Genomic DNA, 15,502 nt, shown 5'->3' on the forward strand with positions numbered 1-15,502 from the left:
CAGGCTGGGGGGAGCCTAAAACCCAGAATAACCTTAAGAATTCCCTGAGCTACTTCTGCTGTTGTTGTTTGTCATCTATCATTTCCTGACCACTGCAGCCTCTCACTGCAGAATTTTTACCTCTCACCAAACTGCCTAGATGGGGGTTTCTAAACGACAGCACCAAAGAATTTACAGTTAGAAGTAATTTTTTACAAAATGGTTTAACACTCTGAAACAAAGACAATTCTCATTAATTGAGAAGAAAACCTCTTAAAAGTTATTTACTTCCACTTCCCAACTAGGTAGAATTGATTTCCCATTTGAATACCTCTACTGATGAAGAGTTCATTGCCCTACAGCACTGGACAGTGTGTGTTAGTTGCTCAGTTGTGTACGACTCTGTGCAACACCATGGACTGTAGCCCACCAGGCTCCTCTGTCCATGGGATTCTCTAAGCAAGAATACTGGAGTGGGTTGCCATGTCCTCCTCCAGGAGATCTTCCTGACCCAGGGTTCAAACCTGCGTGTCCTATATCTCCTGCATTGCAGACGGATTCTTTATCCACTGAGCTACCAGGGAAGCCCCATTGGACGGTACTAGTACAATATTAGAATTGCAAAGGTATAATCAGATAATTCCCCATCTCTTACTTAAGTGCTATAAGCCAGGTATAAATATGAATTAACTGTTCATTTCAAGGCATTTAGAAAGAATATAACAACAGCCAGGTATACTGAGTAAAATCTTGGAAGTTAATGTAACTACTGGTATTGACTCTGTGGTACATAAGGGAAGGCTACTGTGTTGGAATTTTTATTTCCTTTTATATCTCTAAGTTCATTATTTTTCAATGCAACTTTACTCAATGTATTTATTATTCTTGGCACAATAGCTTACAATACACACTCTCATTAGGATTCTTATGTGTGAGTACGTGTATGTGTGTATAGCACAGGGAACTCTACTCACTGCGTCATGGTGACCTAAATGGGAAGGAAATCCAAAAGAGAGGGGATACACGTGTGGCTGATTCACTTTGCTGTGCAGCAGAAAGTAACACAATATTATAAAGCAACTACATTCCAATAAAAATTTTTAAATACATAACATTTTTTAACAGCACCCTTTTCACTCCTAAAAGTATCTGAGTTTGGATAATAAGTGTTATGATCAAGTATTGAACTCGAAAGTTTTAAAACTCTGTATCTCACTTTTTCAGATTGCACTAAAACTCTTCACATATTAAGGCTGGCGCCCCACACACCCCTGATTTCTCTGCACTCTTCTCAATGAACAAATTCCTATCTTATTTGGAAATGATAACTCTTCCTGACGATGGAGTACCTTTAGTAAACTGAATAGCTGTTCCATACTTGAGAATGACCACTACAGAGGCAGGGGCTCATGCTCTTTGCCTGGGTGGAGGGGTCCTCTGTTCACTTTCACTAAGATACGGAGAGCTGGAGAGGACCCTTCAAAGTCAGGCACAGCATGTGGGCAACTGTCACAGGGATGTCCTTGTGCCAGAGGAAGCACTCCCTTTACTTGACCAGATCTCTTTCATCTTTGGGTGCCTCAGTTTTTCCGTCTCTAAAAGCGCCCAGTGATGCCCACTTCACAGGGCTGTGGTGTGATCAAAGGGCTGGCTGCCATTGGGCACTCAGCCGCCAGGAACAAAGACACTCAGTAATTGCAAAATGTTCGGGTCCACTTCCCCAGCCTGTGAAAAAGGGGCTCCCACTGACTTGAAAGAGAGCAACACGCACAGACGAGGAGAAGCCCACCGGGAGAGCAGGCCTATTACCTTCATTATCATTGTCCTAAAGTGCGGAGGGAAGAAAAGAGCCATGAAAAGTTAAAGAACAGTGATCACAGAAAAACAAGACAAGGGTAAAACTAACTGGGCCACAAAAGAGAGCCTGAAAAAAATGAACGTCTTGTCTTAAAAATAATCTTTGAAGACTGCATGCCAGAAACAGCTTTTAAGGAACTGTCCATACATTATCTGGCCACTTGACATAATAACACATTCATACATTTCTTAGAATGAAACCTGCCCTTGACCCTCACTGTACCCTTCCTTACATCACCCATCCTAAGCTAAATGCTAATGGGAGTGCATTTTCAGAGTGGATTAAATTTAAAAGTTTATATTTAGACAGCATTCCATAAGGTCCATTCAAATGATTAACTGACAGATAATGAAACAGGAATAGCTGATACTCTGTTGGCATAAAATACTAAAGCCTTCCCAGGCTAAAGAATGAGTTTGGACGAGTACACAATGCCACTGTTGCTTTGGTGACCTCGCAGGGAAGTTGATGTAAGACATTCTCCTGCATGTTAATGCTTGCTACTAAGATCAGATGGGGGGAAATGATAAATAGTAGGAGATGTCACTCCAAGCAGTGTTTTCCCGGCAAAAGCTGTATCTCAAGAGTCCTTCAGAGCACTCTGGAAATGCACAGAAATTCACAAATCAATTTGCTAAATTGACTTGGCTGGAAATCATGCTTTTGTGCATGGATGATCTAGCCGAAAGGCAATTCTGACTCTACCAGACTGTCCCAGGACTCCTGTAACCAGAGCCAAGTGTCCGGGGACATGAGGAAAAGAGTGTGGACTTCCGGTCAGTTAGACCTAGGCTCACATTTGAGCTCCATCATCTCTATGGCTGAGGGACTTGTGATAAATCATATGAGCTCTCTGAGAAGGGGATTATGTACTCCGACCAGCTTTACAAGGTACTGTGAGGACTAAATGCCCAAGACGTGTCAAGAAGCTGCAGTTAGTCTTACTTTTTCAGTACAACTATAAACAACTTGAATGACGGAACCCCACCCCAAAACCCATCCACTCCCCAGCACAGACCAGGTGGACAAGCTATATCAAGAGAGGATGGTTTTGAAAGCACAAATATCAAATGTTTGCGTGCAGTTAACCAAAGCAGAGGCCTTCATTTAAGCACCTGGAAGAGGCAAACTGCAGTTCTAATAAAGCAAAACTCCTCAGATGTCAGGGGATGTTATTCTGGTTTACGATCTGTATATTTCTGCACTGGTAGAGGTTAGGTACACAATTTGTTTCTTTTAAAAGCACACCCCTTGGCCATTCACAGTGGGCTTCCCAGGGTAGCCTGCAGCCAGATGAGCCTACAGCCTGGAGTACGGAAGATGCAGAAGCCAAGGGGAGAGTCTCAGAGGAACCCCATCAGCCTCCCCACTCCATGGCTAAGAAAACTGAGGCTGGGAGAGGGGGAGCTGCTTGCCCAGTCAAACAATGAAGGCCTTGGGTTAGGATTTTTAGGGAAGTCACTCTAAAGCAAACCTTTCACAAACTTATAGTAATAATAATCCCGCTACAGAGCTTTATGCACTGATATTTTCAATTATGTGGCCAACAACATTATTAGTCCTTTGGGAAAGAGTCTTTCCTAAAATATCAGGACAGGAGGAAATCTATGACCAGTCAGTCTCATTTCACATTTCCCAGTATGACATGGAACCTAGTTTCTAACCTAGTTTCTGGGGGTTCACAAAGCTAAAAGACACCGAAAGAACCCTTTGTACAATTACATGACTCTTTTCGTGCCCTGGTAACAGACACTCAGCTTGGCCTATGACTTGAGTAAAAATGCTGTCATTGAATGTAATTTCTCAGAGGAAACTTAACAAATCAAACAGTGAGCACACATCTTATAGTAATAACTAATGCAAGGAGATCAAATCAGTCAATCCTAAAGAAAATCGACCCTGAATATTCATAGGAAGGACTGATACTGAAGTTAAACCTCCAATATTTTTGCCACCCAACACAAAGAGCCGACTCACTGGAGCCGACTTTTTCCCTTCTTCTGGGAAGACTGAAGGCAAAAGGAGAAGGGGGCGATAGAGGATGAAATGGTTAGACAGCATCACCGACTCAGTAGACGTGAATTTGAGCAAACTCCAGGAGACAGTGAAGGACAGGGAAGCCTGGCATGCTCCAGTCCACGTGGTTGAAAAGAGTCAGACACAACTTAGTGACTGAACAACAACAAATGCTTTTTTCTACAAAAACCAGATACTGCGTTTAAATTTCTGGGCATTAGAACTTCTAATTACTGACCAGTATATTTTAAAAGGTGACAGCCCACACACAGCAAGATTTACAAACACCTGGGCAGAAGTGGGTCCCTGTTTCATAACTCTCCAGGGTTAATCATCAGTGATGACTAACTCTGGGATTAGGGAAACATTTTATCCTGAATATGCTAATTTAGAGACACTGTTGTCAGAAGGCTAATTTCTGGCTAAAGCAATTTTACATCAAAAGCCCTTGCAGGAGACTTCCATCAGGACCAAAGGGGAGATGGAAGCTGGAGGGGGTGTGAAGTCAGGGGAATTGAGGGCTTTAGGATGAAAGAGATCAGAGAATGTGTCTAAAGGCTAAGGGGAAGGAACCAGAGAAACAAACAAACAAAAAACAGGAATATGCTCAGTTCATAATGGAGGAGAAAGAGACTGTTCAATTAGATTGATCTCTGTGGAATAACATCTCAAAGCTATTTGAACCCCAGCTTTTATGCATATACACATGTATGTATAGTACATGTATGTATACATATAGGCTTCCCCGGTGGCTCAGACAGTAAAGAATCTGTTTGCAATGTAGAGGACCTAGGTTCAGGAAGACCCCCTGGAGAAGAGAATGACAACCCACTCCGGTATTCCTGCCTGGAGAATCCCATGGACAGAAGAGCCTGGCAGGCTACAGTCCACGGGGTCGCAAAGAGTCGGACACGACTGAAGAGACTGAGCATGCACATATATATGTATATGTGTATACGGAAAAAATCTTTCCTAGGGAAGAAAAACTCAACTCCTAAATTATCAGGTTAATTCAGAGTGTGGACATAAGAATAGTAAATATACAGTTTGATATTTGACTTGCAAAGTGAGGAAGGAAAGCATACTAAATTCTATAGAATAAGCTTTTCTGATCCCTGAAATTCTAAGAACTCGATAATTTTTTGGCTGCAACAACTTGTAAATATCTAGAAGAGCCCAGATTTTGAAGCCCTGAGGACACTTGCTAAAACTCAGAAATTTGGCACGAGTCTTTGCACACAATTTGGGTTTTCTTTCAGAATTGATATCTTACCAAATACAGCCATCTGTGTTCCCTCTGGGAAAGGTTCAACTGTTCTGTTGCCATTGACATGATGTTTGGCTAGAAAAAAAGAAAGAAAGAAAGAAAATCAAGTTAAGTGTAAAGTTCTACACACATACTAACACATGTCATTAAATGTGTCAGAGAGCCTATTTCTCATTTTTAGTTAGAAACAGCACTAAAGTTCACCCTCTTAAGAGAGTTTCAATTATTATTTTTTTTAAATCTCAGTTACAAAAAAGCCCAGAGATGGCCTCATTCGGGCATGGCATTTCACCAGTGAGCACTCCCAGGCCCGAGTATGTGCAGAGCCGTGCAGCTGGGGGTGGCAAAGCCAGCCGGCCTGGAAGCTCCTGACTCCCGGCCAGAGGGTCCCTCTGTGCCAGGACATGCCCTGGAGAACAAAGGGAGCGTGGGGCTCGGGGTGAACTGCGGTGGCTCTCCCTGAGGATTGCTGATGATCAGAAGTAAGCTGTAAAGACTACAGGGTAGGGACTTCCTTAGTGGTTCAGTGGTTAAGAATTTGCCTTGCCAAGCAGGGGATGCAGGTGAGAACCCTGGTTGCAGAACTAGGATCCCACATGCTGAGGAGCAATGCAGCCTGTGTGCCACAACTAGAGAGTCTGTGCACTACAACAAACGATCCCGCATGGCACAACAAAGATCTGCTGCAGCTAAAACCCAACGCAACCAAAGAAATAAACGCATAAGTATTAAAATAACCATAATAAAAAGACAACAGGGTAACACTGCAGACAGCATCATTTCGCAAGTCAAGCACCATTTCAGGGGCCAATGACACTTGCCTTCTTAAAGACCAGACAGACCTTCATTTCACTGCTTCCTACTACCCTTCATCCAGCCTCATCACATCTGCCAGTCACCCTTCCACCTGAATGCATATCAAGGACTTAGAAATTAAAAGTGACCGGCTTATGGTTTTCCAGCCTTAACTTACTCTCATAGCTCCCAAACCAAAACCAGGTAAGAGAAGATCTGAGTATGGCCCATCTATGAGTAGCCTAAGCAATTTGGGAACATGGACATTTACATCGAAAACACTTCGACACTGCATCATGGTGCATGGATATTTTGATCTAATGGGTCACATTAGATTTACTGAGCTCTGGCACAGGGCTCAGCACTAAAGCTAGGTACTGAGGGCTTTGGCAGAGTTGGGTGGAGACTGACATGATTCTTGCCTTTATGAGGAGTGTACAATTATCTTCAAGAGGTAAAATTTCAAAAGCAAGTTTACAATGATGTGCTAAGTCCTGGAGTGGGGACTAAAGGTACTGGAAGGGTTTGCAGCAGAGGGACAGTCAGCTGCAAGGTGGAGCCAGGGACCTGGGGAAATTACAGTTAGTGTCGAGTCTAAAAGGAGGACTAGGACTCAGAAAAGCAGAGGGTGAGGGAGCAACTCGAGTGAGAGCCAGAAGTCGATGCAGCCAAGACACTGTCCTGGGCCAGAGGACAGACTAGTCCAGGCAAGTAAAGGTGATGTGTTGAGAAGCAGCGGCACTTAAGGATAGATTGGTAGGCAGGCACCTGATCATAAAAGGTCTTGAGATTCCCATCCAAACCCACAAGACCCTAGGCAGCCGCCGGAGCACCACAGCTACACCACAGCCGCCGTGGCACCACACCACAGACCACAGGTCTTTTAGAGCCTGGAGGCTGATAAGGTTCAGTCTAGGTTAGTCGATTCCTTCCTCTCTTCCATCATTTCAGGGGCCTCCACAGGTTCCTAAGCAACGGTGTACTGTTTGAGGAACAGAAGAACTGGGTGAAGGGGAGGAACCAGGCTGAACCTGGCTCACGAGCCTTACAGTCTCAAGGCACTAACTGGCCCCTCCAGCAGATGCAGGAGGTAAGGTCACAGGTGGCCGTGGTACCTTGGACAGTGTTCAGACAATGGTAGGATCATTGGTTACTGAATCCAAAGGAAGGTGGTGAGGCTCCACGAGGAACTCACAGCTCTATTCTATAGTTAGGACCCCAGAGCCCCTGTCAGAGGTATTAAAACATATATCAAAGAGCTATAATCCCATTCAAAGGCTAACCCACTAAGCTCACTCATGAGAATTTAAAGAAAAATGCGAGAGAAAAAAAAAAAAGGTGGTAGACATAATATTTACTCATGTACTACTGGTAATAAATCTTTATATCAACTAAATATCCAAAAACAGAGAAACATTATCATTATCAAACATTATCAAAACATAGAAAATTATCATTCATAATTTATCACAAGCATGGAATATCATGTAACATTTTAAACACAGTATTTGAGAGAGAAATAGAAATGTGAAAAAATATTTGGGATAATAGTAAGTGAAAACAATGCTATTACATACTGAATGCAGACTATAATGACGGCTAACAAAAATATGAATGCTTGTGGGAAAAGACTGGCAGAGAAATATGCAAAACCAAAAATAACTATGAATATTATGCAAGATATTTATCACTATCAGTTGTCTTTGTCATTGTTAGATTCTTACTTCCCAGATGAAAATGTTTGTTTGAATTTTTCGAAGTCAACAAAGCTGTAGATTTCTAAAATTTGTTCTGCAGCACTTAGTGTCCCAGGACAGTCCATCAGGACATATGTATAGCCAGCCAAACCACTACATGGCTTCCATAAACATTGTGGCTTATTTGACATCTCCTCGGGCACAGCTCAAAAGCACTTCCAATGCAGGATGACCTTCCTCACCAAACCGGACCCTCTTCCAGCATCCCTACCCCTGGGAATAGGACCACATACTCCTACTTTCGGGGCATCCTTGCCCATTCTCTCTCCCTTGCTACGCATACCTAATCCATCACCAGATCTGGCTAATTTTGCCTTTCAGATAGCTTTAGAATCCTTTCACTTCTTCCCTTCACCACCCAAACCACCCTCGTCCCAACTCTTATGGTCTCTGCCCTGGACCCTTACAAGCACCTCCAGCTCTTCCATATCCCCTCTCCAATTCATTCTTCCCATTATCATCACAATTATCTTTTAACTGATTATATAACACCAAGTCCCTGGTCCTCTCCCCCACTTTCCATGGCTTCCCACTGCTCATACGCAGAAATCAGAACTCTTCAATGCAGCTTCAAAAACCCATGTGGTCTGGCCACCTCCGCCCCTCATTCCCTCGACTACAGTCAGAGCTGCACCCTACACTTAGTCATTATTTCAGCGAGTAGACTACAAGCTCAGAGAAGGCAGGGCTCATATGGGTTCATGGTTCCCACAGTTTCCGCACATTGTAAGACCCAACATAGGTGTTTAATGAATAGCTGCTAAATTAATGACGAGAAACAAACTACTAAGGTACTAAAAAGTCCCTCTTTAGCCATTATGAAAGATTATTATTTGATACACTGATGTATCTCTACATACACACGCATGTGTCCCTTATACATAAATGATCATTGAAAAAGGCCACTCAGAAAGTCTCCCCAGTCGGATGGCCTGGAGACCAAGGAACTCCTCTGTTCCAGTCCCTAAACACCATTCCTCTTCCCTTCCAAACCACCTTCTCCCGTCTGAGAAGGTAGAAGTGGAAAGACTGGACATGCTACCCAGAGAGGAAGGAGGAAGTTCATAAGCAACTCCCTCCTCACTGCCCAGGCTCTCCGGGACTCTGTCTTATCTTTCATTCTGCAGCCTGAGGCCCAAAGATAACAAGGCTCTAAACTTGATCTTGCATCTTTTTCTGAACCACAGCTGAGCCTTACATCACTCCCTGGAGAGCAAAGACACAGCATTAGCCAAGGATAAAGAGTGCAGAATCTAGGGCTAAGGACCTGGACTCTGCGATAAAACTGTCTGACCCTGAATCTCAGCTCTCCCGCTGCCTAGTCGTATGACCTTGGCTCAGCAACGCAGCCTCTCTGTGCTTCCATTTCCTCATCCGTACCTACCTCACGGGTTGCTCTGAGAATCAAAGGAGTTAATATACGTAAGGCACTGAGAAGAGTGCCTGGCGCACAATACACACAACTGTCAGGCTTGTATCAGCATCTACATGTGGACTTGCTTCACCCAAGATCTGAGTCAGGACTGGCAAATACACGGCACACATGTACCTCTCCTCCGCGTCCACGTCCATGGCAGACATCATTAATCAATCCCAGCACACTTTCACAATTCCCCGACTATGACCACAAAATCTCGTCTGGACTTAGCACCCCACAGAGTCTCTTATTCCTCAGGAAAGGCATGTGTGATGAAATCATTCTGCTATTCCTGGTCTCAGTGAATAAACCATAAAGATGGTACAAAGAAAGAAGCCATTTTTCCTTCTCATTTCTACATCACCCATTGCAATTTTTTAAAAAGACTCTTTGAAAGCCTCCAGACTCTATACGGCTTTATGGATAAGAGAATAGATACTGTGTGCTACTTTCCATTCCAGAAGGAGCGAACAGGGGAGGTGTTAAAAACCAAGCAAGGGCAGTTCTAGTCCTGCAGACCAAGGGCAGCTTCCCATTGACACTCTGCTCAGGCAAGTACTCGGGGGCCAAAGAACCTGAGACTGCTGAAGCATATTCTAAAGGTCAGATGAGACTGGAGGGTGAGGAGCATTTATAATTTATAATTAAAAATATTTTTTAAAAAGCATTTATAATTTTTTTTTCAAAAGTGGTGGCACATTTCACCACAGAAACAATCAAACTGACTAAACAGAGCCATCTCTCATTGACTGGGCACTGAGAGTATTGATCACCAGCAGAGCAGGAGACAGGAGGGGTCTGTCCGTCTGACAAGGACATCTGCTGCCCGGCCCAGCAGGCGGGTGCCTCCCGTCTGGCTGGCTGGGCGCTGTGGGCACACGTTCCAAAGTGCCGCACTCCAGGGGGACGACCTGGGCTGATGGCCGTGACGTGTCCTCAGTCAAGGGCGTGTGAGGACGAGGAATAGATTTCCATTTATCTTGAAAGCCCAGTGCTTGAGGAGCAGGGAGGTTAATTAGAGCAAGACTGGGTCAAAGTCAACTCTCGGAGAGATTCTGAAGGGGATTTGGTGCGGGGCTCGGAGGAACACGTTCAAAAGCTTTACAAGATGATACTGACGCTGCTTCTTGTTTTGTTTTATGAATGTCTAATGCACTTCAGACTTTATTACTGTCTTCTTCCTTGACAAAAACACAGTAAAACTCTTCAACCATGTACTTGCAACAATGCAAATACAGACACAAACTACCTGGCGATTAGTGCTGTGTCCTGTGCTCAAGTTGAGAGCTAAAATTTCTATCTTCTGGGTGGGGAGGGCATGGATTTATAAGGTAAATGGCAAAGTATTTCGTCGGGGGCTGGAGAGTGGGCCCCCACGTTCTCCTAAAGGGTCAAGCCTCTCCAGGCAGGTCATATTGGCGACACCAGCTAACTGAAGAGTCTTGTAACTGCTGCCACTGTCCTGGGAGTCCAGGCCCACTGCTGGGCCCAGAACCATCCCTGGACTGGACTAAAGCCTCAGGGCTGCAGACCACCCGGTGGTGTGAGCCCCCACCATCACGTTATTCACCCCACACATCACAACCAACTTAAACATGTCCTGAGTTGTTGCTGTTGCTGTTCAGCCACCAAGTTGTGTCCTATGTTACTCTCAGTCATTTGAGCTGTGACAAACCTCACAAGTGAATTATTTCTACCTTAGGGAATCATCAGAACTGAGGCAAAGGTTTCCAAACAAGGGCTTCTCTGGTGACTCAGTGGGAAAGAACTCACCTGCCAATGCAGGAGACATGGGTCCGACCTCTGGGTCGGGAAGATCCCCTGGAGGAGGGAATGGCAACCCACTCCAGTATTCTTGCCTAGAGAATCCCATGGACAGAGGAGCCTGGTGGGGTACAGTCCATGGGGTCTCAAAGAGTCAGACACGACTGAGCAACTAAACAACACAAATTACAGCAGAACTGATTATAAGAATGAAAAACCATTACTTGGCTCACCAAAAGGGAGACAATGAAGTAAACTGTGACACAGCCTCAGATGGAATAATACATAGCAATTTAAAAAGTATGACCATTAGTAGTTTTTTTTTTTTTTATCATGACATCAGAAAATAGTAATATATATAAACATTAAAGTGGGGAAACAGTAAAATAAAAGAAGAAATCTAGATCTTACCTAGATTTTCAAGTTGTGCAAATCTAAACATTTTCCTTTGAACCCTGTTCCTCTGTTTTCTTTGAGGAGGAGAAAGAGCAAGAGAAACGAGAGAAACTCTTAACTGAGAATAACCAATGAGTAGATTGCTTACTGCTTGATCACGTAAGGATCCTTTTCTTTCCAGGGTTCCAGAGTACCTGGAACTCTTGCCTGTCCCTGAGCCCACGGCCCCTGCATGTTGAGTGCCACTGGGGATGCTCAGGGACTTCAGGACCAACCCAGCCCAGAAACACGGCTGCCCTATTACACCCCCTCTGATGTGCAGGGCTCTGGGGCTTATGGACCCAGGAAGGCAGGCGTGCAGGGGCTGGAGGAGGGAAGGCTGATGGAGGGACTCGGGGGACATATCTGCTCCACCAAGTCAAGGCACAGGGATCTATATTCTGTCCAAATAAAATTACAGTTCAGAAAACAATGACTGAACACAGCTTATGTGCCAGGCACCGGGTTTGCTGTCAGTGTTACTACAGGGTAGACAGTGCCTGCCTTCTATTCATTCTTCACTGACCAGCAACGACTCTGCCCCACTTGTTAGGGCTGCAGACCAGGTACGTCTACACACATCTCCTGTGTTAGCAGCACTGCCTACAGCTCCTAATGCATCCTGTTACCACACAATTCTCAGACAAGCATGAGTTCCCAATTCATGCTACTTTATCCCAAGAAAAGCATTCCATCATTGTTCATTTCATTTTTAGGACTCCATTTCACTCATGTAATACTGTTATTAATTACCACATGTAAGAACCATGTCAACTTAGGCATCTATGCTAAGCATGTGATATTAATCGACGGAAAAATCTCCACCTGATTTTTGTGAAATCTCCCTGCCCCCTCTAAACACAAGTAATTCCTAATGACCACCCAAATTAGACAATCTTGAGATGAGAAATTCCATTTAAAATAAGCTTACTTGAAGGGTTAAGATCTATATGTCAGTTTGATGAATGTGACCTCTTCATGAATAACAGTGCTGAAAACAGTTGTATTGAAAAATGTGGCTGTACACCAAAATGATTTCTAAGGGATGCTTGTTATTGATCCTAAAACATACTTTAGATTTCAAAGATGGATGTCAAATGTACCTATAGAGGATCTCACAGAGATCATACTTTTTAGTATTGTTTTTTAAAATGTTGCCCTTCACAGGCTGGATTGGAGGGGAGTTTGGGGGAGGATGGATATATGTATATGTAAGAATGAGTTCCTTCGCTGCTTACCTGAAACTATCACAACCTTTGTTTGTTAATCGGCTATGCTGCTGCTGCTGCTGCTAAGTCCGACTCTGTGCGACCCCATAGACGGCAGCCCACCAGGCTCCCCTGTCCCTGGGATTCTCCAGGCAAGAACACTGGAGTGGGTTTAATCGGCTATACCCCAATACAAAATAAAAAGCTTAAAAAAAATTGCCCTTCAGAGACTTGGTGCCCCCAGCTTGCGTTTACCAGTGTCAGTTCCCCGTGTGAAAATAACCAGCGTGGTACAGAGCATCCGAGTCCTGGGAATGGAATTAAAGCATGAGCCCCACAGAGGTACGTTCTCATCTCATCAGCAGCATCTAGCATCACTTAGGACGCTCCGTGTCTGCCACTGAGACTGCTGAATCGGCTCTTACGTGCAGCTGTACACACCACCCTGAGAAGAGGCCGTGCCTGTCTGGAGCAAAGAGCCCTAGTAATCAGCGGTCGGCTTCCTCCTTTCCTGTGACCCTGGCAGCAGCCTCGAGCAGGACATGCGTTGCCCCTGGGTGGCACAGCATCTGCTGTCAGGCCGCTGATGGGCCGACTGGTCCAGTGACGCCTCTATCCCCACCCCCACCTCCACCCCCTGTGACAGTGATAAATGCCCGGGCCCTTTGCTCAGCTGAGCCTGACGGGACGGACCTCCCCTTGCAATCTGTTTCAGCCCATCACCAATCTTTCCCCCGCAAAGCCTCCCTGAGCACGCCAAGCGAGCCTGCACCGGGGTAAGGCCAGACCAATCTGCTTTCTGTGACTGTTGTTTCAGGAAAACGAATTAGAACTTCATTTTTAGTGGAAGCTGCTAATCAAAAAAATGGAATATGTTGTTACAAGCCTTACAGGGAACTTTTCTCGACTATCCTTTGACATTAAAAATGAAGAAGATACAGCTAAATCTGGGAGTTTAATTAGAAACAAAGAGGAATGGTCATGGATAGAAACATTGGCTTCCACTGAAATCAATACATTTTCAATCTATTAAATGATTACTGATGTCAGAGGTAAGGAGAAAGAGATAAAATAGTCTGAGGGGAATCAAACATTGATAAGGAGATGTGACATCAACGCTGACCGTTAACCAGATTCATCACCCATTAGCTCCTATAATACATTTCGCTCATGTACAGACAGTTGTTTCAGGATTGTGTGTAAGAGACTGGCACTAACCTTTTACACAAAATAGTCCAGAATGGGGAATAATATGCACCCATTATAAAGAATGAAGTAATTCTATAGATTAAGACACTAAATTATCCATAAGAGGCATCATTAACTGGGGGGGAAACCAATAGGTAAGATAATGTGCATAATATGCCCAAATTTATTTTTTTAATACCCTATTTTTACCTTCTGAATTTTGCTCCATGGGATGCATTACTTGCTTGAAAACAGAAACAAAGGACATTTTAAATGTCCCCAGCCTTTGCTACCCTGTGATGACCCCTGCAGCCTGGGAGCTTCTTCCCAGGCAGGGCTGAGGGCACGCCGGAGACGCGAGAACAGCCAGTGGTGAGCAAGCAGCCCCTGAAATCAGATCAGCTCAGCCCCACGTTTACATTTTATCCAGGCTCAGGACAAATGCCAGAGGTGATTCCACTTGTTTCCATCTGCCTTCTCCAAAGCAGTGGGTTGATTATCCTCCTTTCAAAAGGAAAAGAATTTTAAGAGGATCAACCACTATAAATTTTAGATGGGATTAAAATATCATTTATCTTAAAATAATAAGTATTTCTAGGTTTGTGTGTGTGTGTGTGTGTGTGTGTGCTTAGTCATCTCCAACTCTTTGTGACCCCATGGACTGCATGGAGCCCGCCAAGCTCCCTCTGTCCATGGGGATTCTCCAAGCAAGAAGACTGCAGTGGGTTGCCATTTCCACTTCCACAGGATCTTCCCGACCCAGGGATCAAACGCCTCCTGCATTAGCAGGCGGATTCTTTACCAATGTGCCATCTGGGAAGCCCTATTTCTAGGTTTACCTTTTCTTTATATTATGGGAAAGAAGAAAGTGGGAGGGAGGAAGGGAAGAAAGGAAGGAGGAAAGGAAGAAAACAGACTGGTATATCAGTAGTACTTTGCCATTCTGGAATTTTATATAATATATATATCTTAAATACATATTAAAATAATATAATATACACATATATTATTTCTCTGCCCCCTCTCCCTCCTCTCTCTCATCCTGTCTGTTTCTCTCATCCTTGTAATTTTTCTCTAAAAAAGAAGAAAAGACTATTTTAAAATCTATTTTAGATTGACTGAATAGAGATTAAGCTCATCATTCATAATTTTAAAACTGATGGAAATGTTCTATATTTCCCTCAAAAGAAAGATAAATCAAATTTTTACTATGAAGGTCTCCACTGGTTTCCCAAAAGCAGTGAAAAAAAAATGTTTTAATCCAGCTCTTCTTAGAGCAATAGCACAGTAGCTCATCCGCTTTGAAGACCCTTGTCCTGAGAGAGCAGGCTTGGTTACATGACTAAGGGATGCCTGATGACCTAGTGCATATTCACATTAGGGAATATGGCAGATAAAATCTTCAACTACAATTCTACAAATGATACAGAATTTATGGTGTTTTTGTATACTTGTCTACCATGAAAGAGTGACCAAAACCTGAACCTCTAATTCAGGGAAGTTGAGTGGGGACAGGAGTGGTTCTTCAGACATGCTTCTGGTCCCCTGACTTAATGAAGGGACAGAGAGCACAGGTGGCACAGCAAAGCCTACTGGGTTATCTTCCTTGAATATGTGCTCAAGCAGACCCTTGGATATTTAAGCGATGGGTTGATTCTGGGATGAATTCTCTAACAACTGGCTGGAGCATTGCTGAATTAAATGAGTGTTGTGTTTGAAAATATCAAGCACGTGCATGGCCAAGGCAAGCAGCCTTCCACTGAGCCCTCCCAGGGCCCAAATGATGGTCTCTGCCAGCTGGAAGGCCATCAGTTTCCA

The 15,502-nt window shown here is 44.0% G+C and overlaps 1 protein-coding gene across 3 annotated transcripts in view; it reads right to left on the reverse strand.

The window, feature by feature from the left end:
* The window catches only part of MSRA (methionine sulfoxide reductase A), a 383,749-nt gene that overhangs the window by 218,556 nt on the left and 149,691 nt on the right, over positions 1-15,502 (reverse strand). For all 3 annotated transcript variants that reach the window (XM_027549007.1, XM_027549006.1, XM_027549008.1), the window contains exon 2: positions 5,127-5,195. In XM_027549007.1, coding sequence (XP_027404808.1) covers positions 5,127-5,195 — 69 coding nt within the window. The remainder of the gene's footprint in view (positions 1-5,126; positions 5,196-15,502) is intronic.

Source organism: Bos indicus x Bos taurus, chromosome 8 (assembly GCF_003369695.1).
Source record: "Bos indicus x Bos taurus breed Angus x Brahman F1 hybrid chromosome 8, Bos_hybrid_MaternalHap_v2.0, whole genome shotgun sequence".
In the NCBI taxonomy this organism is placed as follows: Eukaryota; Metazoa; Chordata; class Mammalia; order Artiodactyla; family Bovidae; genus Bos; species Bos indicus x Bos taurus.